Raw genomic sequence first — 25,478 nt, 5'->3', positions numbered from 1 at the left:
GACATTCTTTATGTACCGAGCATGACTTTTGGTGCATTGCGAGTATGTCATCCATCGAGTTCACTGCTGCGGAGCTGCCGTGCATGTTTGACTGCCCTTAGCTACTGGCATGTTGCAATGTCCCCTAGTCCACATAGCATAACATTTAGATGTTTACGTTTTTGCTGTGATCTTCACTTGTAATTGTGTGCCCATGACATCTGTGCATACTACAATGTTTATGTGTAGTGTACTGCACTGCACAGTTATGTTCGTCACAAGAGGTCTGGTGTATGTTCCTTCCTCTAACTAACTCTCTCACTCTCTCTCTCACTCTCTCTCTCACTAACTCACTCTCTCACTAACTTTCTATCTCACTCCCTCTCACTAACTCTCTCACTATCTAACTCACTTTAAAAACACTAATTCTAACTCTCTCTCTCTCCAAACTAACTCTCTAACTCTCTCTCAATAACTCTCTATGTCTCTCTCTCACTGAATAACTTTCTCTCTCACTAAGTCACTCACTAACTTACTCTCTCACCGTCTCACTAACTAAACAACTAACATTAACAAGCTAACTAATTCGCTACCCATCTCACTAACTGTTACACAGGTACTATTTCCCAAGCTTCAGCCTCCTGTTATTTATGCCCCACCCCCCCCATAACAAAAAAAAGATAAGCAAGCACTGGCACACGCAGAAACAAGTTGCCAGCATTTAAAGAATCAAATTAGATCAAGACATTATTTATAGGTAATACTTTTTTTAAATAGTTTTTCACTTGTACATAATGCTTTCTTGGTCATATATAAGGTAACAAAAATTCTTTAAACACTTTATTATAACTTCGCAGCATTCTACAAACTAATGTACAGCACAGCTTTAAAACATAGGCAAAGTCAATATCTCTGGCTAAACACTTATAAGGTCCCAAAGGCGAGACCTATTGGCTATGCCAATGCTCGTTACCTCTGATGTTTGGGCACTCCCCATAACTTAAACCCCTTTTTCAAACAAACACAGACCTTTCTAGAAGAAATATGAATCCATAATTACAGTTTCTTCCTCAAGTCGGGTATATTCTAACAATTAACTTCGAAAATGAATTACCTTGATCTTACCAATATGCCTAGCCAAACTGTGCAGGATTGGCTGGCATTGTGGTCTTTTACAGTTCATTAAACGAAGCAATGCCTGCTAGGTGCACATTAATAATGCACCTGACTGCTGAACTGAATGCACTCATTGACAGCTAATGGGTTCGATAAAACCGCTTAGCAGACTGACCTGGACAGAGCGGCGGCTCTCAGTGGTTTGAAAAAGCATAGATTAGAATTGAGAATTATTCCCCTGGGGCATTCTCCAGCATTATTCAGACAGTAAATTATCAGCTGCCAGAGTAACTTGAAAATAAAGTAAGATGAATGATGCATTTCATTCTTACAACCTTTGCATTTTAACAGAGCCTCGACATTTAAAATATTACAGCAAATATTCAACATACTCTATTCAAGATTTTCACTCCGAGCAGCTCGCCAAAGAACTCTTTAGGAAGTTAAGGTAGGGACGGTATTAGTCACAAGCTGCATGACCAGGCAGAGGGGTCTGATTTGCGGTACAGTAGCCACCATTTCAGTTATTATACAGTCTCCTCTGAAATCTGTACCTGGGAGGAGAGGTCTCTTTAATGTTGGGTTCGCTGGGACTTCAGATCGCACTGCAGAGCCCGGGTATGCCACCCTGGGGTGCTCAACCAGCAGGATGTCAGAGGCTGAAGCTAAAATATCAGAATCAGTAACCCTATTCTCCTTGAAATGTTCAATGGCAGAGTAAACCTTGTACCCAAACAAGCAAGTCTCATTCAAGGACATGTACATCAGAGAGGACTAGACTTCGCCCAGGAACCCAGTCGCTTGTAGCCACGTATGCCTACGATTGGCAACACTGGTGCCTGTAGCTCGCCAAACAAAGTCAGTGGTAATCAAGCCACAACAAATTGTGTACTTGGCTGCATCACAACCATCTTGAATCTCCTGCGAAAGTACACCAGGGAAGATTTGTGCCACCAAGTCCCAGAGAGCATGACTATAATGACCCAACAAACAGGAGTTGCTGAACGATCACAGAGCCAAACTGGCTGAAGAGAAGAGGAGCTTTCCAAATGTCTTCACTTGCTTTGAATGCCTGTCCCGTGGGAGAGGTAGGAAAATGATCTGGGTTGGTTCAACTGGTGGAGGTCTGCTTCACAAGGCCATCTGGATAAGGGAGCTATGACAAAAAGTCCGGGCCACCCAGAACAGGACGATGGTACCTGCCGATTTGCCTGTTAGCTGGCATGCTAGTGCATGGCTTTACCCAAGCCCGGAGGAGGGTATCTGTCAGGGCCTCCCTGAAAGGGAAGAGAGGCTCCGTAGCAGTCAGGCCTGGTTGGAGGACCTCAGTCAATGTATTGTTTTTACCTCTACAGTGGGGAGCTGGAGGTCAGGGACTTCAGCCGTCCTATGCATAACCATAGCATAGGAGACTTATTCTTATGTAGCTGGGAGGGGAGTAAAGGGCTGCTCTGGGGAGGTACCCAGCCCCCTAGCCTCCTGCAAGTTCTCATACCACTGTTGTCATAGTCTGTTCCAAAAAGGGCATGAAAAGAATGCTATCTGCCTTGTGGTAAAGTGAGTGCAGAAATGGGCTCCTCAGTCTGATTCGGGTGCAACGTCCACTCGGACCAGTGTTGACTCTGCATCAGAGAGAATAATCACTGGAACCTCTTTGGGGGGTGCGGTCAACATTGACATACCCCGACTTGGTTTTTGGTGCTGGGGTGGACGGCATCTGATATAGAAACGAGGGCAGAAATGGTTTGGAGGGTCCAGCTGCCACCAAAGCTGAACCCGCTGGTTCTAGCCTTAGTGAAAGACCTTTGAGCTAGGTGTACTCCGTATAATGGAACGTCATACATGTCATATAGAATGTGATATGGACAGAAGCTGGGAAGAAAGCTGAGAGACGGTTGAATGGGATCTTTCTCTGTGAATAAAGGACATGCGTTTAATATCAACTCTTCATTGGGATCATGTGTGAGTTATAATGTTACAGCCTCTTGGCTCCGTGGAGATTAACAGAGCCTTGACATTTAAAATATTACAGCTAACATTCAACCTACTCTATTCAAGATTTTCACTCCGAGCAGCTCGCCAAAGAACTCTTCAGGAAGTTAAGGTAGGGACGGTATTAGTCACAAACTGCATGACCAGGGAGAGGGGTCTGATTTGCGGTACAGTAGCCACCATTTCAGTAGGCTAGGTTTCTCTCTGGCCTCTTTCTAATGGTGGTTGGGCTTCTTTTCTCAACAATGTCTAGAGTGCTGCATGCCACTCAGTGTGCAGAAAACAACTGCTTGCGGAGCGGTAGAGTAGTCAAGCTCGCCGTGCATTGTAAGATCCCCTGTAAATGCCCTCATTGGCCCGGTTCTCAGTCTTGTATCACTATTTTAATTTTCATACACATCTTTACAAGCAAAGCCAATGGGTTATGCTACTAGAAAAAAAAAACACGTGGCTAGAGGGCAATAACATTGTAACTCCAATAACTCTTGGATTGCCAAGATCTATTGGCTTTGCCAATGCTGGTTTCCTTTTTCAAAGGGCTCACATCTGCAATGTGCCTCAGGAATACTCCTTGCACTATTGTCTCTTTTTAACACTGATTTCAATTATTGTGGAACAGTGAAACAAAAGTGAAGAAAATATGCACGCCACAGCATCATGATGAAAGCTTGCATCCATAATGACACAGGGACCAGCCATTTCAGCTGTTTTTTGTTACGATGCTGTTCATCAATCACCCTTTTCTGCATATTGCTGATGCTGGTCAGCATAGCCATCAAGCATTGACTAAGCCAAAACATCAGGTGACACCTTTCAAAAGCAAGATTAATCTGTTTATCCAATGTTATTCATGCATGTTCAAGTCCATCCTAGCACTGTGTGTGGCAGTGCTCATATATGATTCAAACTACGTGGGTCAGATGAATCTGTTCCTTAGGATGTGTGCACTTTTACATAAAACAAAAAAGTTTCTTCACTGTTATACTCAATTCATTAGAGATTTTCAAAAGACTCCTTTGTTGATTATTCCATTAATTTTATTCATCCATATGCTTGATATATCAATTCAAAATCATTGAATCATGAAATTCATAAATGGCTGTTTGATCCAAAAACAATTTGTAGCGTGCCCAATGCATTTGCGGTCACTCTACGACCCTTCATCAGGGGTCTAAAGGAAAAAATACAGAAAATCCTAATGATCGCCATATTAGTAAAGTCGTGAACACTCTCGTAACTGTAGACATATTGCAGTTGTTTCAATAGTTGTGTCACAGTGCTTAACTGCGGACTGAATGCTCTGGTTTCCTATATTAATTAATCCATAAATTTCTTCAGCTTCCTCTGTTAAATAGGCTAGTGTTTCTGCCTTGTTTGTGGTGATTTGAGCTATTTCTTTAAAAGGAATATGCTACTTACCAGTATGCATCTGTTCTTGGCACGTAGAGCTGCAGATCTACACACTTGTGCATAAATCGCCATCTGGTGTTGGGCCCGGATGTTTGCAGTTGTTTTTCCTCTTGGAAAGTCTTTGGAAGTCACGAGGTCGGTGACTCCTCCTTTGGATCGTATTGCGCATGGGCTTCGGCTCCATCCTCAGATTGTTTTTCGCCAGCAGGGAAATGATGGAGCGTAGTAATAAACAGTGAAGATGCCCATGTGTGTTGTATCTAAATAAGATAAACTGGAACAGATAAAGGTAGCCGGGGAGGCGTGTGTAGATCTGCAGCTCTACATGCCATGAACAGATGCATACTGGTAAGTAGCATATTCCGTTCGAGGCATATGAGCTGCAGATTACACACTTGTGCATAGATTATATAGCAGTACCCACCGTTAGCAGCGACCACCCGTATCTGTTGCAGTGGTTTGAAATAATATTTTGAGTACAGCCTGGCCCACACTAGCTTGTTGCTTAGTTTGCACATCTACACAATAGTGTTTAGTGAAAGTGTGCGGTGTTGACCATGTAGCTGCTTTGCAGATATCATCTAATGGGATGTTTCCTAGAAAAGCCACTGAAGCCCCTATTTTACGTGTAGAATGGGCTTTAGGGGGAACGGATAGCGTTCGTTTTCCTTTGTGGTAGCAAATCTGAATGCATTTGACAATCCACCTAGCTATCCCCGACTTGGAGATGGGGTTGCCCTTGTGTGGTGGAGAGAAAGAGACAAACAGTTGTTTGGTATTGCGGAAAGGTTGTGTTCTGTCGATGTAGTAGAGTAAGGCTCGTTTGACATCTAGTGTGTGTAGAGCTCTTTCTGCAACAGTTTGTGGTTGCGAGAATAATACTGGTAGTTCTACAGATTGGTTTAGGTGAAAAGGAGAAATGACTTTAGGGAGGAATTTTGGGTTGGTACGGAGAACAACTTTGTTATGGTGCATTTGTAGACAAGGTTCTTGAATGGTAAATGCTTGTATCTCACTGACCCTTCTGAGAGAAGTGATGGCTACGAGAAATGCGGTTTTCCAGGTTAAAAATTGGAGTTCACATTTGTGCAATGGTTCGAAGGGAGGCCCCATTAGTCTGGTGAGAACGATATTTGGGTTCCACACAGGTGAGGGTGGCACTCTGGGGGGAATTATTCTTTTAAGGCCTTCCATGAAGGCTTTAATGGCAGGTACTCTAAAGAGTGCTAGATGTTGCCTGTTTTGTAGGTAAGCTGCTATAGCTGCGAGGTGCAGGCGAATGGACGTATAGGCTAGATTACACCTTTATAGGTGGAGTAAGTAGCCTATGATGTGTTGAATGGAGACGTCTAGGGGATTAATGGTGTTGTTGTGACAATAGACAACAAAACGTTTCCACTTGGTGGCATAGCACGCTCTAGTGGTGGGTTGCCTAGCCTCCTTGATGACGTTCATACAGTCAGGGGGAAGATTTAGATAACCGGATTCTAGGACTTCAGGAGCCAGATCGCAAGGTTGAGCTGAGCTGGGTCCAGTTGTCTGATCTCTCCATGGTTCTGGGTTAAGAGGTGTGGAGTGAGGCGTAATTTTTGGTGCGGCACTACAGATAGTTCCAGCAGTGTGGTGTACCACGGTTGTCTGGCCCAAGTTGGAGCTACTAGGATTAGTGTGAGGGAGTGTTGCTGTAGTTTGCGCACCCCTAGTGGAATGAGTGGGAGAGGCGGAAAAGCATACGCAAATCTGCCTGACCAGTTCATCCATATCGCATTTCCTTTGGACAATGGGTGTGGATATCTGGCGGCGAAGCTTGGGCATTTGGTGTTTTCGTGCGTGGCGAAGAGGTCTATCTGTGGATGCCCCCACATCTGAAAGTACGGGTGTAGAACTTGTGGGTGGAGTTCCCACTCGTGGATTTGTTGTGTTTGTCTGCTGAGCATATCTGCCATAGTGTTTTGGACTCCTGGGACATGCTGAGCTAGGAGAAATATTTTCTGGGGTATAGCCCATCTCCATATGCTCTGTGCTAGCTGAGCGAGCTGTGGAGAGTGTGTGCCGCCTTGTTTTTTAATATAGTACATGGCTGTCATGTTGTCTGTGCGGATTGAGACTGCCTTGCCTGAAATCTGTGTTTGAAAAGATTTTAGGGCTAAGAAGATCGCTAGTAACTGCAGATGGTTGATGTGGATTAACTTTTGTTGAGGTGTCCATGTGCCCTGCACGGTGAGATGTAATAGATGAGCTCCCCAGCCGGAGAGCGATGCGTCTTTGGTTAATACTATCTGAGGAACCGGGTCAAGGAACGGTCGACCTGTGGAAAGGTTTGTGGTGGTCCACCACTGCAGAGAGCGATGAGTGCGACCGTCTACCAACACCAGATCCGTTAATTGACCCTGGGCCTGGTTCCATTGGCGCGCTAAGCACTCTTGGAGAGGACGCATCTGGAGTCTTGCGTGAGGTACTATGAAGATGCAAGAGGCCATCATCCCTACTAGTTGCATAAACACCCGAGCTGGAAGGCAGTGTTGTGCTATGAATTTTGCGCGTAGAGCCTGAATGCTTGCAATCCTGGCAGGATTGGGGTAGGCGAGTGCTTTTGAGGTGTCTATAGTGGCACCTAGATATTGTTTTATGTGGGATGGTTGTAGATGGGACTTTTCGTGGTTTACCGTGAAGCCTAGCTGGTGAAGTAGCTGGATCGTGGTGTGTGTGTGTTGTACACACTGATTGTATGAACTGGCTTTTATCAACCAGTCGTCTAGGTATGGGAAGACATGAATGTGCTGTCTTCGTAGATGTGCTGCCACCACTGCTAGGCACTTGGTGAATACTTGTGGTGCGGTTGTGACTCCGAACGGGAGCGCATTGAATTGGTAGTGTTGGCCGTCCACTACAAATCTGAGGTACTTCCTGTGAGCGTTGTGCACTGGAATGTGGAAATAAGCGTCTTTTAGGTCCAAAGTCGTGAGGAAGTCGTTTTGGGAAAGCAGCGGAAGTACCTGCTGAAGCGTCACCATATGAAAATGGTCTGTGTGTATGTATTTGTTTAGGGTCCGAAGGTCTAGAATGGGCCGTAGAGTCTCGTCCCTTTTTGGTATGAGAAAATATAGGGAGTAGACCCCCATATTTTGTTGGTTGGTAGGAACGTGTTCTATTGCCTTTTTGTCTAGGAGGGAGATTACCTCCTGCTTGAGTAGCAGTAGATGTTCTAGTGACATTGGGCGTTGTCTGGGTGGAATGTTTGGGGGGGTAGATATTAGTTCTAGGCAGTAGCCTGACCGAATTATTTGTGTTACCCATTTGTCTGAGGTGATGGTAGTCCAGACCGGAAGGAAATGTTGGAGTCTGCCCCCGACTGGAGTGGGATGGTCTGGGGAAGTGGAGGGAAGTCATTGGGTAGGCGCGGTGGCAGAGCGGGCGGTGTTTATTTTGCCTCTGCCTTTGTTATTGTTGCCCCTGTAGCCGCCTCTTTGGTAACCCCTTGTAAAGGTGGACTGAGTAGGGGATTTGTATGAAGTGGAAGCGGTGTCTGAGAAGTAGCCTCTGGATGTGCTCCGAAAGGAAGAGCGGCGAAAGGAGTGTCTGGGAGGGTGAGATTGTAAGGCTTCCATGGATTTTGCAGTGTCAGTGCCGTTTTTCATTTTCTCTAGGGCGTCATCCACTTTTGGGACAAACAAATGTTCCTGGTCAAAGGGATGGTTGAGGATGGAGGCTTGTACTTCCGGTTTAAAACCCGATATCCTTAGCCAGGCATGGCGACAGAGGACACTACTATTGATGGCCCTAGAGGCTGTGTCTGCGGCTACTAAGGCACAATGTATGGAGGTATTAGTAATTGTTTTGCCCTCCTGAATTAGCTCATTGGCCCTAGCTTTGTACTTATCAGGGAGATGGTGCATTATGGCTTCTAACTCGTCATAATGGGCCCTGTCATACCTCGCTAGTAGTGCTTGTGTATTGGCGATATGCCGTATATTGGCCGCTTGAGATGCAGTACGCTTGCATGATGCGTCCAAGAGTTTAGACTCTTTGTCAGGTGGTGGTGCGTCGCCTGACGCCTGGGAGTTGGCCCTTTTCCGTGCTGTGGATACTACCAGGGAATCTAGTGGTGCTGGCCCTCTGATGTAGGAGGGATCTGTTGGGGCGGCTTTATATTTCTTTTCAATGCACGGGTTAATGACCCTGGCCCTGACTGGGTCCTTAAAGATCTCCGGCGCATGTTTTAGAACACCTTTAAGCATAGGCAATATGGAGGTGGTCCTATGCGTGGTGTCAAATGTATCTAGGAGGAAATCCTCCTCCACTGGGACGGTATGTAAATCTACCCCGTGGTAGTGTGCCGCCCTTTGCAGTAAATGGTTGAACCCTAAGGAGTCTTCTGGTGGAGAAGGTCTGGAAGGGTAAAGATAGTCTTGTGGGACGTTAGGGATATTATAATTGTCCCATGGGTCTGGGGAACCTGTGGGAGTGGGGTCTATCTTGGGGCACATCCCCTATGTCATCATATGGATCCCCTTGATCATCATCATCCGGGGATGGGGTCGGGGAATGATGAGGTGGGGGTGGAGAAGGTTGGGGTGAAGAAGGTGGAGGGAGGGGAAGGTGGAGGGGGGGGGGAAGGTGGAGGAGGGGAAGGTGGAGGAGGGGAAGGTGGAGGAGGGGAAGGTGGAGGAGGGGAAGGTGGAGGAGGGGAAGGTGGAGGAGGGGAAGGTGGAGGAGGGGAAGGTGGAGGAGGGGAAGGTGGAGGAGGGGAAGGTGGTGGAGGGGAAGGTGGTGGAGGTGGGGAAGGTAGTCTGAAAGGGGAGGTAGCAGAGTCCTTCCTTTTTGGAGGTGGAGGCGGAGCAGGTTTCTCTAACTGTCTCTTTTTGATAGAGAGCATCAAATGTCCAGTTTTGGGATCCTTAGTTAGTGTTTTTTGTAAGGGATCCGGTGCGAATAGTTCTGGAGAGGTTGGTTGGTCTGTCAGCGCCGAAGGCGTCGGGGCCGTTGGTTTCTTAGGTTTATCGATGTTGGTTCGTTGTTTGGAACCATGCTTGGAAAGCTCCAATTGTTTAGTAGGTGCCGAGATGGATTTCGGCTTCGAAGTGTCGGTGCCGGTGGCCTTGTGTGCTTTTGTCGGTACCGAAGATGGGGTCGGTGCCGAGGAGCTGGGTCTCGACCCCGAGTGTTTCGGTGTGGGGCTCGGTGTCGAGATGGAGGCCGGTTTCTTTTTCGGTGCCGAAGAGTGTTTATCGGCTCCGACGGTGGGCTGGCTCGAGCCCGAGCTGCCCGAAGGTTTAATTGGCTTCTTTACCGGTCCCAATGGTGCGGTGTGGGAAGCAGTGTTTTTGGTCTTGCTTAGGCCCGAAGGCATGACCGAAGCTTTTTTCGGTGCCGGTGAGGGTGTGAGGTGGGGGGGGGGGGGGGGGGGGGTAGATCAGTACTCACGACCCTTTGTGCCGTAATGATGTCCTCCACATCTGAATCGTCGGCTTCGGATGCGCTGACGAGTCCCTTGTCGGTGTGTTGTTCTGGAGCGTCGACGCCTTCCCCGAAGATGGCGTCCGGGATCGCCGTCGAGGAGTGTGCCATGGTTCTTCTGGCTCTTCGGTCCAGAATAGTTTTCTTGGACCGGAAGGATTTACACGCCGGACAGTCTCGAGCCTCGTGTTCAGGGGAGAGGCAGAGATTGCACACCTCGTGGAGATCGGGGTGGGGGAATTTGGACCCACATCGAGGGCACTTTTTAAATGGAGTTCTTTCCATTAGCCAGGACCGGAGCTTGGGTAGGCCCGAAGGCCGCCGTCGACGACTGGAACCGAAGGTGTTGCCGATGAGAGGCGCGTCGAGTGGGGAGATCGCGATTGAAACAATACCACGAATTTGGGGTGAGGATTGCGTGTCGATCGTCGAACTGGAAGCTGTTCGGAACCGGAGCGCGAAGATTACATCCGAGCCCGATGACGGAAAAAAACAATCTGAGGATGAAGCTGAAGCCCATGCGCAATACGATCCAAAGGAGGAGTCACCGACCTCGTGACTTCCAAAGACTTTCCAAGATGAAAAACAACTGCAAACATCCGGGCCCAACACCAGATGGCGATCTATGCACAAGTGTGTAATCTGCAGCTCATATGCCTCGAACAACATGTTTCAATATGGTGCACTGAAAGAGGGGGTAGACGGGAAAGTAACTCAATAATAGTTAAGTTCTTCTGTGCACTCAATTTTAATCTGCACCATATTGAAACATGTTTTTTGAAGAAATAGTTCAAATCCCCATAAACAAGGCAGAAACACTTGCTTATTCAACAGAGGAAGCTGAAGAAATTTATGGATTAATACAGGAAACCAGAGCATTCAGTCCGCAGTTAAGCACTGTGGCACAGCTATTGAAACAACTGGAATATGTCTACAGTTACGAGAGTGTTCACGACTTTACTAATATGGCCGCTCATTAGGATTTTCTGTATTTTTTCCTTTAGACCCCAGATGAAGGGTCGTAGAATGACCGGAAATGCATTGGGCACGCTACAAATTGTTTTTGGATCAAACTGTCATTTATGAATTTCATGATTCAATGATTTTGAATTGATATATCAAGCATATGGATGAATAAAATTCATGGAATAATCAACAAAGGAGTCTTTTGAAAATCTCTAATGAATTGAGTAGAACACAGTGCAGAAATGTTTGTTTTATGTAAAATTGCACACATCCTAAGGAACAGATTTGTCTGACCCACGTAGTTTAAACCTTTCAAAAGCAAGGCATTTTTGGTTTTGCCAATGCTTAATAATATGGGGAAAACCTTAGCTAAGACGTATGCGTCAACGTTTATTATTGCACTGCTAATTTCATTTCTGTCCACCCCTTCAGACTACGGAACGGAAGAACCGTACTTTAATCATGTGCTAGCACAATAGGACTGAAGAAACGTCAACTATCAAAAGGAAAGTAAATCTTTTACATCCAATGCTCATTCATATTTTAAAAGGATTCTTCAAATGCTTCACTACTGAACCAGACCTTAGTGAGAGCATGCATATTAACACTCTAAATTATATATTCTTTTGTCTTCCTAACATAATTTCAACATCATCTGACTATCCACTAAGTGAAGCGCAGTCGCAGTTATTTGTTTGACTACGGGATAACAATTAATATCTTTCGAAACTCAATTAAAAAGAAGACGTACACCTAAAAGAGCAGGAACTATCTCTAAGATGCCTCCTATGCCAACTGTCCCCATAAAGACAAAAAGGGAACATGTCAAATAAGAGAAAAACAAAGTAAAAAAGTGCAGAAAACCAGTAGTAATTCAGTGGCACATTATATAATCAGAAAACTGACAGTTAATTTGAATGCAACGTATGCTTTACCCTTTCAAGCGTGATTTCTTCATATTCGCATTCTGCATCTGTTCCATTAACCTGCAATCAAAAAAAGAACCATAAATATAGCGAAAAGCAGAAATAAAACGTATGACCACTATACAATGCAAAACTGTCTAGTCTCGTTTAAAAGGTCAACGCAGATTCAGCTAAGCCAGCTTACGAAATTTCTGTACAAAATTATGGATGAAATCTGTTCCCCTTCGATTTTACCATCAAAATCGTATGCTTGCTTTTTGACTGGTACAGAATGGATAGAATGTCCTTTGGGTCAATTCTAACTTCTAAAAGGCATGCACAACATTAAGTAATTTGTTTCCACCACACCACTAGTACCAATCATTCATCAAAAACTTTTCCAACATCCAGCATCCCTTTAAGTGTAGGTAACCAGTATCCATGGACACTCCTCTGTGTACGTCATTAAACTTAATCCCAGTCCTGCAAAGTATCAAGCATTAGGTGTTAGCATAACGAATTTCAGTGTGGTGCTCCGCATAACCGTACTGAAATGCATTGTCACGTATTAAAGGCATAGCGCCTCAGAGGTCAAGCCATGGACGCTGCCTACTGCACTGGAGTGGCTGGCAGCATGCTATGGTGTGCATGTGCTCGGCAGGCTGAGCTAGTAGCAGCTGCTGCTGGCAGGCCGCTACAATGTTTTTCACCTGGGAGATTGATTGCCCAGAGACGCAGCTCTCAGACCTCACATAACATCGAGGTAGGCCCAATGGCTGGTACCAAGACATCAGCCCAGTGATGTTATGTGCAACAGGCTGGCGCCGCTGGGACAGACTTCACATCATGCTTAGTGTTCACTGCTGCCGGAGGTTGTTGTGGGAGGCGGCTACTCGTTTTGGGCCAATTTCATATCTTGGCACAGCGCGGCTGTCTGCTGGCAAAAGCCGCTGGGTTGCTCAACTGCAGTAAAATTAAAATCATGATTGCCCATGGCTCCACAAATTCATAAATTGCTGTGCCAGGGAGATGAAGGGACGTTGCAGCAACTGCCTGGACTCACTGAGGAGGTAGGTGGCAGTTAAAGCCTCCTATTTCAGAACACACATTCCTGCACCAGACATATGCTCCCAATCCCATTTCCCACTACGTTCACCTGCCGAATTTGCTTCACCTGCTATGCATCCAAAATCTTCTCATCCTTTGTCTTGCAGTGTTCTTTCCACGCCAAACGTTATACCTATGGCCATAAATCCTATCTTCTTAAGACAACTATCCGCCCGACCTTATGCCTTCTGTAAAATGAAAGTCCCCTTCCTGTACCTCTATCCTAAATCCCTCACGTTAATTCCGTCATCAATCGGCCCACACATCAGGCCATTAGCACTACTGACCATTATGTCCCCCTTGCATCACAAAACTAATGCAAACGTTACTCTACACTGTACCCAATTACTACAACATACACGATCGCAAAAAAGAGAATTAAGCAAGGCACTCTTATGGACACGTATACAAGCACAGCTAGGTGGAGATCACTATTTTCGAAACTATCTTTCACAACCACAAAATACAAAGTTCATTCTAGTGTTAGTTTGCCACTTACGAAACATATTAGACCAATAATAATAATAATAATAATAATAAAAGAGCTTCTAAATATGGACAGTACTTCGATAGAAGTTTCCCGGCACCAAACGGTCAAAGACTCCCAAGGAAGGTTACAGTAAGCCTAAAAGAGAACAGCATGGCAGAGCAAAAGAGATGTTTTTGCCTCCTCACTATCACTCTAAAACTCAATTAAGAATTAAGTTACTGAAGTGAAGAGAGCACGCCAGAAGGTAAGTAGTCGGTTCTTTATTAAGTATCAGAAGAACGCCTCCAACTTGCCAGTCACAGGACTCGGTGTGAGGGTGCATCAACATTCTAAATTGCCTGCACCTGAAGATTCCACTGGAGAGGCTAAACAGGGCAAAGGGAAAGGGGTGGGGGAAAGGAATGGACCAAGTGATAATATAACACATCTCCCTACCCGAAGGGAGAACAGAAAGAAGAGAAAGCAAGAAGGAGAGAGAGAGCCAAGGATGGAGAACAGGGGAAGAGAAAGAAGAAGAGTGAGAGAGAGAAAGATACCAGGGGACGGAGGAGTCCCCCAGACAAAAGGAGGAGAAAATGGCAACAAAACTGCAATAAAAGCTGTAGTTACAAAGTAAATGTTTTTTTACAAGAGGTAAGAAATAAAGAAAATTGCAAAACACCTGCCATAGGATTAGGTAATTACGAAATCTTTCTGCCACCTGGGAGGACACACATATCTACTGACTTTCTTCTCTAAACCTGTGCCACACTGGGTTCCAGCTGATTCCTCCTCCCTTCCCTCAGCGGAAATTAGAATAAGGGGGCATTCAGTAATTCTGTCCATGCTCCACATTTTACCATTTTTCAGAACCACTACATTATTTTTGACATGCTTTATCTTCTCAGGTTCATAGAATTTGTCACCTTTGCTGCTTGCCACCTGAGGCTTCCTTATGAGTACCCACTGACCTGTTTTCCAGGACTTCCTCTTGGCACCCCACTTCTTGTCATAAGTATCTTTGTATACCTTTAGTTAGATTTCCACCCTTCTTCCCACTTCCTCAGGATCAAAGGTGATCATCCTGTTCTTAAACAGCCAACTGGGCGAAAGCTTAGATCCAGCCTTTCCCCACCTCAACATTTAAAATGGAGACACACCTGTTATGGCTTTGGGGGTAGTGTGGCATGACCATAGCATGTCTCTCACTGTACCCTCTATGGATTTCCCTGTGGCCACCGCTAACTGAATGGACTCTTTCAACATTCTATTAGCCCTTTCAACTTTGCCGTTGGCCTTGGGGCAATACAAAGGTGTACGCATATGCGAGATGAAAAGTTCTTTGAGAAAGTTTTTCATTTCTTCTGACACGAATTGGACACCATTGTCTGTGATGATAATCTTGGGGATGCCCTCCCTGGAAAATACCTCAGTGAGGGTCTTGGTATGAACAATACTGACAAATGTGTGAGTATTCCCTGTGAGAAGAATCATAAGTACAATAAGGTACTTTCCCTGGGGACCCATAGCTTGTAGTGGCCCTGCTATGTCCAGACCCAACTTCTCCCATGGGATGGTAGGCACTTCTACGGGGATGAGTGGTGCACGTCTGATAAACTTAGATTAGTCATTAAGACTACATGCCTGACAATCTTTGACCTCCTCTTCCAGGAGGTGACCCATGAAAGGGAACCAGAACCAGATCGAAGTTTGGCCTTGCAAAGACTTCTCCCTTGATGTCCCTCATGAGCTAAATTCAATATTTGGTCCCTGAAGCCTTCTGGTGGAACTATTTTGCCAGACTTCAATACCAAATCCCCCTCTAGAGATAATTAATCCCTAACATTCCAAAAGCACTGTAGTTCCTCTGGAAGATCCTTGCATCTGTAGGGCTATCCGTTGACAATGAACCCTTTCACCGCCTTGAGCTCACCATCTAGTTCAGAATTGGACTCACACTGACACTGCATCACTGCAGGTATTCTAACCTCCAAGATGGCATCATCCCTGAGCTCACACCCTTCCTCCTTTGTCACAGAAGACCTAGATAAATAATCTGCAGCACTGTTCTTGCAACCAGGGACATGTGTTATACTGAAGTTAAAAGTTTGGAATCCCGGGACCCACTTGGCTATGCGGGGTGTGGTGTTCATTTCTTTTTTTGTGAACAGAGACAGTAAAGGTTTGTGATCCGTTATTAGTACAAACGGTAAACCCCACAAAAAAAAATTGAAGAGCGTGATGGCCCAGTAGCAAGCCAGTGCCTCCTTCTCTACTGTAGAGTAATTGGCTTCAACACTAGTAAGAGTTCTGTAGGCAAACACCACAATTCTCTCTCTGTTGATTATTCTCTGCGACAGTGTGGCTCTTATACCCTTGTTGCTGGCATCTGTAGTAAGGAATGTTTCCCTCTCTACACTGAAATTACCAATATGGGGGGCATTGACAATAGAACTTTCTATCTCCTCAAACGCTGAATCATGCTCACCCTCCCATTCAAACACTGACCCTTTAAGTAAATTCCTGAGAGGTTGAGTGAGAACTGAGATTTTTTTTTAATGTACTTAGCCATATACTCTGCAAGTCCTAAGAAGGACTTTATCTCGCCTTTAGATTTGGGTCTAGGGGCTCTGCGTACAGCTTCCACCAAATCGGCTTTGGGTTTGATTCCCTCCTCTGAAATGGTGAGACCTAAATAGTCCACCAAAGTTACCTAGAGCTTACACTTGCTTTCTTTGGTGGTGAAACAAACCTCCTTTAATTTGTTCAAAACATTTCTAAGATTATAATTGTGTTCACTTTCACTGGACCCATAAACCAGTATATCATCTTGAAAACACAAAACCTTTACACACACTCTCAAAATGTGCTGCATTATTCTTTGGAATGCTGCTGCAGCTGATGCAAGTCCAAAAGGCATTGTCAAAAATGTGAACTTACCAAAAGGTGTGGTGAATGCAGTCAACATTTGGGAATCTGGATGCAGAGTAACTTGGTGGTACGCCGAGGATAAATTCAAGACACTGAAGTACTTTTCGCCCTGTATGGTACTCAGCCTCTCATCTATACTTGGCAACGGATGCCGGTCTACCCAGATGTTGGCGTTGTGGTCTCTTAATTCTACACAAAGACGAATGTTCTTTCTATTGTCCTTGGTGGTCTGAACAATGGGCACAAACCACTCTGAGCTTTCAATCTCTTTTATCACCCCTTGTCGTACCAGTTTATGCACCTCCTCTTTTAAAGGTTCTCTCATAAGGAGGGGCATCGATCTGGTTTTGTGAGCCGCAGGGACAGCTCCCTCTTTGAGCGGGATCTTGTGCACATATTTTTTCAATATTCCCAGTTGCTCCGTGAACACTTCAGTGAATTCCTTGGTAATGGCGCTGCCTACCTCCGGTGGTTCAACTAGTAACACTTGATCAATGTTGTTGGGATCGAGAGTGATGCAAAGTTCCTTTTGGTGTTTACACCCAAATAAACTGGAACCCTTCTTTGTGATGTATATCTTTCCTACCGTATCTCTTCCCTTAAAGGATATTCTCAATCTTACAATGCCCACCAAAGGAATGGGTTCCCTGTTATACCCACCAGGATGAATGTCAGCAGAACCCACAGCGAGATTATGTGTGCTAAACATTTTCTCATACAGTTCCTCTTATATGAGAGTACAAGATGAGCACGAGTCAGCGTACACCTGGATACTGACCCCTTCAAGAGTTATATCACAAGTGGGATATTGTACAGGTTCATCCACTTCCTTGATTTGAAACACATAGTCCTTATTCTCGTCCCCTTTGGGGTCAGGACCATTTATCCAATGTATTTTCTCATTTGAGGTTTTGCACATCTTGGTGAAGTGGCCTCTTTTATTTCATTTCCTGCAAACTACATTTCTCCCTGGGCACTTCAAATTATTGGCTAAATGAGTATGGTTACCACACCTGTAGCATCGAATGTTTTATTGTTTGTTACGCTGAACTTCCTAGTTTCTCTCAATGATCTTACAAACTGCATCTTCACTAACCAGGATTTTAACAACTTCTTTCTTTCTGTCCAACACAGAAACCTTCTTCATCGCCCTGATACATAATGCTATATGTTCTATACCTTTTGCGATACTGATGGCTTCATTTAAATCAGGGTTTCCGGTAAGCAGATCCTCCTGTATTTTTTGGTACATCTGACAATCTGGTCCCTTATAAGGGAATCCGTAAGGGTACCAAAGTCACATGTCGCAGACATGCCCCTCAAAACAGCTACATACGCTGTAACTCCCTCATCTTTCCTTTGTTCCCTTTTGAAAAACGTATACCTCTCCAAAACTACATTAATTTTCTCCTTGAAATGGGTCTCCAATATTCTTAATGTATAATCATATGCATCTACTCCTGCTTCCTCCCCCTCAATCTCCTCGTCCACACTGGTCCCTGTTATGTCCTCATACACCTTCCTACCATGAATGCCCAAATTGTGCAGTAATATGTGATGCTTTCTTACTGAAGAAAAATTATTTCCCCCTGTGGCTATAAGAGAAGACTTGAAAATGCCTAGCCACCTGTGCCATGGTATGTCTGGCTCACCGAAGTCATTAAGAAAAGGCGGGGTTTGGGTCATGATTGCTGCTGCCATAATGAACAAAAACTAACCATAGAGAAGCACACACTTACCTCCCTAAATAACTAACTGCAGTTATCCAGTATTGGTATCTTTCATAGATTCACATGCCTGAATCATTCCCCATCGTCTAAGTGGGAGTCCCACGGTACATATAATAAAGCAATAAATAGTGAATTCCATAGGCGATCATGGAGGTCACCATGCACTCAATAGCCTCTCAACCTCTCTTTATAAAAAGGACCAAACTCAAAACACAACCAATCAACACCCTCTAGAACCTTCCCAAGAGAGGCTGAATCCCTCAGATTTTCCTGCACAAGTGTAGTTAGTAGTACTGTAATGCCAGAGGAGCCTCTCCGGGGAGGAGGGTGGATGGCATGTGAATCTATGAAAGATACCAATACTAGATAACTGCAGTTACAGTTAAGTAACTTATTTCTTATTTAGTATTGGGGTATCTTTCAGAGATTCACATGCTTGAACCAGAGTAACAAGCAGTAATCTAAAACAAGTACCCTTAGTGGATGGTGGGTAGTACCAATAGCATATCAAAATGTATTCACAGAAAGGAATATTCTGTGAAAGCGCTGGTGTGTAACTATATGCATAATAACGCATGGACATGTAGAATAAACATTTCTACCATAAGCTTAAACATGTATACCATCTTCTATAAACAATTATGGCACATTTTAAAATATATGTCAATACTGAAAATAGATAAGAAATCCTCTAATTAAAGAGGCTCACGGTACTGAAACAAATGACATAGCACTACCTGTCCCACGGCTGCATCAGTACGTTGCGTTGACTTCAGACCGTAATCCTGCGAGAACGTGTGTGTCGTTTTACACGTCTCAACTTGCAGATTTTTTTCTAGCGGCACCCCTGCGAACATAGCAGCCGATGTAGAGACTGCTCTTGTGGAGTGCGCTTTCACTGGTTTTGTCAAAATCTTGCCTGCTTTGTTGTGGCAAAACTGAATTGTGGCTGCTATCCATCTTGTGATGGTAGTTTTAGAAACAGTGCCCTGATAACCTTGCCCATAGGCAACAACCAGTTGATCTGTTTTACGGATAGACTCAGTCTTTCATAGGTAGAATTTACAACACCTCTTGATTTCTAGAGTGTGGAAAGATCACTCCGCAGGTGTAGCAGGATCAGGAAAGAAAGTTCTGAGAATGACAGGTTTGTTTAAATGGAACTGTGAAGGAACCTTCGGGATGAATTTGGGATTTGATTCAGCCAGAGGATAACCATTTATTTGAAAAAAGAAGAAAAGGATGTTTTATCGTGAACGCTTGAATTTCACTAACCCTTCTGGTTGATGTTACGGCGAGTAGAAGAGCCACTTTCCTCGTCAGGTATTTAATGTCAGCCCTATCGATTCGTTCAAAGGGTTGCTTCATCAATTGCGACAGGACTATATTTAAGTGCCACTCAGGAGGTGGAGCCTTAACAGGTGGATAAGTGCGAAACAAGCCTTTCATGAATTGCTGTGGTAGCATTGGTGGGGGGCCTAAAACAGGAAGCACAAAGAGAGTGAGAACTGAGAATTTTTCCAGGGGGGCAGCAGAGAGCAGCAAACGGGAACAGTGAGCACGAGAAGGAGAGGAGGAGAGAGGTGGCAACTTCAGCGGGACCTATACCACAACTGAGCGCCGCGGGTACCACGTGCTTTGCAAGCTCAAGCCGCAGAGACTACAGAGACCGCGAGCCGCAGGTGCCGCGAATTTGCGGGTGCCGCGAATTCGCGGGTGCTGCGAGTGCCCCGCTTGATTTCTCGCACAGAGCTGTGGTTGCCGCACAGGAACCACGAAACCACAGGAACCGGGAACCACGAATTTGCGGGTGCCGCGAGTGCCGTGGGTGCCCCTTCTGACTTCTTGCCACAGAGTTGCAAGGCCCGCCTGACCTCCGCTTGGACATCTAATCGGCCATTAAGCTGCCAAATCCACATCATACCCCAATTCATGGAAGAGACGAATTTGGACTGGTTTTGCCGGTGCCTACTGACTGGCCTACTGACTGCCACCTGCCACTCGGCGCATCCTTTCCCTGAATCTGAGTGCTGGCGACCTTGGGACTGGGTGGTGAGCTCTCCTAACTTCGCTATTTTGACTGGAGCTTGGACCTTGAGAGGGGTTGTTGTTGTCTGGGCTCCTCAGAGACTGGGGGAGCTCTTGGAACTTGCCACTTGCTATAAGCCTTACTGGTGAACCAGGAGGCACTCTGTTGTTGCTGGGTGCCGACCACTGCCCACCGCGAGTTGGGGGACTACACTTCCCAGCATTCTGTGCGGAGCGCCTGTCGCTGACAACATCCTACGTGCCAGGAGGCGCATAAGAACAGGAGAGGACTCCCACAGCGCGGGGAGGCCCGTCCTAGCCCGGAAGAGGCTGGGCTGGTCAAATCCCTTAACACTCTGTCCTGGGAACTACGGATCGGACACTTGCAGGCAGGTACTGTAAATTCAGGATCCTATATATACTGTTGCTCTGTCCCTCTTGTCTCTAGTCATATGTATTAATAACTGAGGAATGGAGAAACTTAAGGGAGCAGTGGGGACATTAGATGCCTTCTTGGTAAGGGCAGAATCACTATTGATTCACAAGATTGAACTAACTGAGCGACGTCTTTCTTTGGATCCATAAACCCAAAGAGGTAACCATTCAGCGGACACTCAGGATGTTGGCATGGGTGTTAGAGTGGATGATGGCTTGTTTACTAAGTCCCCCAATAATGCTTTATCCCCGTCCCACTCTTTTTTTTTCTGCTTCAACCTTAGAACCAGCGCCAAAAGTGGTGGTGGGCAGAGCTACCAGGACTAGCTCCATGAGTTTATGTTGTGGATTAATCATTGCGATATCCATCTTAAATTTAGCCCAAACATAAGCAAATCCAAAATTGAATTCCTGGATATCTGGATACAAATCATTGATGAGAAAATAGAGGTTAGCCTCTATACCAAACCCACGGCCAAGAACACCTTACTCCAATATTCCAGTTACCACCCCCGCAGTCAGAAAGATAACATCCCCTTCAGCCAATTCCTTCGGCTTCGTAGGAACTGTACCACCATATCAAACTACAATATACATGCTGAAGAGCTGAAATCCAAATTTGCAAATAGAGGCTATCCCCCAAAACTAATAAAGGATGCCTATAAAAGAGCAAAATAGTATGACAGAACAGTATTATTGCAGACAAAGGAAACGAAAATTGAGGAGAAATTGGTCTGTGTAACCACCCATTCCAACATTGACAATAAGATCAGACAGGTCATTAACAAAGAGTGGCATATTTTGAATTCAGATAGCTCCAAAAAAACTATACCTAAGCCCATCTTTGCGTTCAGACGCAATAAAAACTTAAGGAATTCTTTGGTCAAGTCCAAGATACCCTCTGTGAATACCTTTGTACAGAAATCCATTACTGGAGCTAGACCCATAAGTGGAACACACAAATGTGGCAACTGCCATGCCTGCCAGTTTGCTATTGTTACTAGTGAATTGATTTGGAACAAACGTACTTTTTCATTTAAAGAAATGACCAACTGCCGCACTCGCCATGTAGTCTACCTGATCCTTTGTCCTTGCAACAAAGGATACATAGGCGAAACCAGCAGAGAATTTCGTGTACGTTTTAGTGAACACAAGTCAGCCATACACAATAAGCGAGAAGGGGCCCCCTTGGTGGCCCATTGGATTGACCAGCAACATACTATCTCTGACCTCAGGAGGCTAATCTTGGAACATATCCACCCATCGAATAAAATTAATGTGGATGCTGCTAGACATAAAAGAGAGGTCTTCTGGATTTATACTCTCCAAACCCAAGAAAAAGGCCTGAACGAATATCTGCCCTGGGAAAATGCGATTATATGAGTCTCCTATTTTTAATCACCTGCTGTTACTATTTAGCAGACCCATTTATGCAGTATGTATCTTTTGATACATTTCGAGTTATTCATCTGTTATGAAGAAGCAGGGCCAATAGACGGATATTCGCAGGTTCTTTTCCCATGACTGTAGCAGTTGTTGCATGTTTCTATTTTTTCCATCAGTGAGGACATTTGATCTTGCATGTTTGTCCATACATGCTCCTTCCGTTACACTACCCAATCGGGTTTTCCCTATTTACGAGAATGAATGATTATCGATCACTCTACATTATTCACCGATCAACGCCCCTAATGGAAATCTTATTGATACATTTGAGTCTGTCAACCATATATAGTCTCTCTATCACACCGATTCCTAGTCCTGCGTTTATTTCTATGTTTTCAATCGGCGGACTCCGTATATTAGTCCTTTGTTCATTATGCTGCCCCTCTACTTCCGGGTTGCCATATAAGGAAGACGCCAGAACACTCCGTGTTCCAAGCAGGCTATCGGGAGAAACAGGATCCATCTTGCGCTTATCCGGGTAAGCATTAGACTGACACCGTCGGATTATTATGTTACCCATTTTTTGAGTTAGCCCCCCGGTATCACTCTTTACGCATTTTAGACCTTGGGTGTATTTATCCTTACAGATTGGATGTGGACTTCGCTCACCTATACCGTATCCCACCCGCTATCTATCACGCTCCTTAGGACTATAGCCTGCCAAAGTGTTTAATAGAAACTTGTAAGGTATTTATACATCTTTTCCATCAAGCCTTCCTAACTCGTTGAACTATACCTAGTTCTCCCTTGTTCCTCCTTAAACTTAGTGTTTATATACTTCTAGGTCCTGAGTAACTTGGAGACTGCGCAGATTTTATTCATACCATACTCCTGGCGAAATTTAATGATTAACTGGAAATTTCTCTGATCTACTTTATATATATCCAGGCTTGGATATTATTTATGTGGATGACGATCTACGCTGTAGGTAAGCTGCCCAGTATAGTACCTACAATATCGATCTTACCCTGATAGAGTATTACTTCCATCGGTATTTCTTGGTTTAGTTTATATATTTTTACTTTTTCAGGTTACTTTTGAATGTGACCATTTCAATTTTACCTATTCAATCAACCCCGGATTTAATAGATGGCATTGGTGAAAGCATCGACCCAAACTGCCTTGTAAATTCATGCTACCTCGGCAGAGTAAGTAAGTTAGTTAGTGCCGCAGTAGCGCCCCCAGTATCATACGCTCCCTGCCACACTTTGCGCAAAGAAATATCAGTAGGCCATTGTCTCTCACACTACAAGATTGTAGAGATGCATTTGTATAGACATGTCCTCTAAACTTTCATGCGCTGCTTGACAGATTGTTTGTTTCCATCCCCAACTAGGCCCATCTAGGATATAGAACTCTTAGACCTAGCGCTACCCTTATAATTCCAGCTCTCTCTGCTTAAGAATTTTCCTTACCTGTACATATTAGTATTTACCAACCTTTTCAAGAAGAGTCAACATGTGTCTGTCTCTTATTCTATTTCCCTAGTTCTCATGTATTAATTCAAATCAAAGAACGAAGTTGCTGTCTTCCTGGTACCCTCTTACCATAAGAGAGCCGATGTAAGACAAGTATGTGCATATATTCTATGTTTACATCCTCCTATGTCTAATATCCAGGTGATGGTGTCTTAGGAATCTTACTTCCTTCACTATTCTCTTTCATCTAAAGTGATTGGTTTTCATCACGGGCCCACATGAGCCCTTAACGTTTCCATTCTCTTTAAAAGCTCCTCCCACCTCCTCAAAGAAATTAGCTAACTTAAAATCATGACAACATATTCATATAAGTTTTTTTTACCCACAGACCAACGGCTGTTATCATTGATTGTGTGACTATACCTTGCTAGGTTGGACACCTAACTAGGCCCAGAGGCCTTTTGTTGTTTGAAAGACCACCAAAGTATGCCCTGAAGAAGGAGCCCTCTAAAGCAACCCGTGTGCTCCGAAACGCGCGTAGGCGCTGGTCTCATGTGTATATTGCACAACCCATGGTTTTAACCGCTATTATATTGTTGTCTGTGTTAAAAGTGCTTGTTTGTGTTTTTTAGTTCCATTGGTCATAATATTTTTGATTGTTTTTGAATTTATGTCACATATATGTCTTTTTGAATTTATGTCACATATATGTCTTTTAGATGAATTGTCCGTACATTGTTAAGGTTAGTCACAATTGTGTTTCTATATTATGATATTTGTTTATGTTGCCAAAAAGAATAATGAAAAAATGAAAAAACTCAACAAAATGAACAAATAAATGAAATAATTTTGTTTTGTACACCGTGGTCTGTGGTTGTTAAAAATTGTGGACATATTGCCTTTTTGAAAGATAAGCGTAGGAAGTTCTGTGTTTTGTGTATTATATTTATCCCTGTATCCTTCCACGCTCATGAACTTTACCAGGGTCCCTCTTCCGTAGTTCCTTCAGAATCACTATTGATTCACAAGATTGAACTAACTGAGCGACGTCTTTCTTTGGATCCATAAACCCAAAGAGGTAACCATTCAGCGGACACTCAGGATGTTGGCATGGGTGTTAGAGTGGATGATGGCTTGTTTACTAAGTCCCCCAATAATGCTTTATCCCCGTCCCACTCTTTTTTTTCTGCTTCAACCTTAGAACCAGCGCCAAAAGTGGTGGTGGGCAGAGCTACCAGGACTAGGGTATCGTAAAACATGGTAGCACGAAATACCGAAGTTTTGCCTGCAAAAAGTAAACGGGGACCACCAACAAAGAAATCTTAATTTGCAATGGCCCCCCAAGCAACGGACAGGTTAGATATAAAACACGATGTAATTGTATGTCAAACCAAAAGTATTTCCGTTGGCACACAGACAGACACGGTTCATCTGTTCCATGATCATAGCTGGGGTAACACCAGGGAAGTTGCTACAGGAATCGATGCCACCATCAATAGTGTAACTACTGGTGTAATGGTCAATGATGTTCAAGACTCTTTTAAGAAGGGCTTCACACTGCTTTGGGACAAATTGAACCTTCTGGAAGAAGTAATAAAAAACTTAAGCCATTGTAAGGAGGGCAGAATGGTGGAAGAGCTAAACAGGGGAATTTATGAGAGGGAGGACAAAACCACACACCACAATAGGGAAGCACAAGGTGGTAAATCCATTGAAACAACGCATGTTAGTATGGGAGATAGGTCCCAGGAGGCACCAATTGGTTCCAATCCTTTAGGCACACAGAGCAATTGTACAGTACGCTCTAATGCAGACAGGTGGCAAGACATACGGACCCCTATGACGATCTATAACTCTAGCAAAACTGCCATTAATGATCAACTAAAGCCCAATTTGGACATCTTAAACCTGCCCCCTGCTTCATGCCCATATACGCGAATATTAGCTGGTGTCCCCGCTCTTAGAATGACAGAGAGAAAGTTGGGAAGACCTACGGAACAAAACTATAGATTGGCTAGCCAAATACAAACGTTTTCAGCTAGCAGATACTAAGGAGATACTAATGGTCCATAGGGTAGGCTGGATAGGT

General features: G+C 44.5%; 1 protein-coding gene across 16 annotated transcripts in view; it reads right to left on the bottom strand.

Moving 5' to 3' along the window:
• DLG1 (discs large MAGUK scaffold protein 1) overlaps window positions 1-25,478 on the bottom strand; it is a 1,320,486-nt gene that overhangs the window by 501,435 nt on the left and 793,573 nt on the right. For all 16 annotated transcript variants that reach the window (XM_085635286.1, XM_085635289.1, XM_085635299.1 and 13 more), the window contains one exon: window positions 11,856-11,906. In XM_085635286.1, the coding sequence (XP_085491412.1) occupies window positions 11,856-11,906 (51 nt within the window). The remainder of the gene's footprint in view (window positions 1-11,855; window positions 11,907-25,478) is intronic.

Source organism: Triturus cristatus, chromosome 11 (assembly GCF_964204655.1).
Source record: "Triturus cristatus chromosome 11, aTriCri1.1, whole genome shotgun sequence".
NCBI classification, from domain to species: Eukaryota; Metazoa; Chordata; class Amphibia; order Caudata; family Salamandridae; genus Triturus; species Triturus cristatus.
The sequence above is the reverse complement of the archived record's forward strand: the minus strand, read 5'-3'. Positions and strand labels throughout refer to the sequence as shown.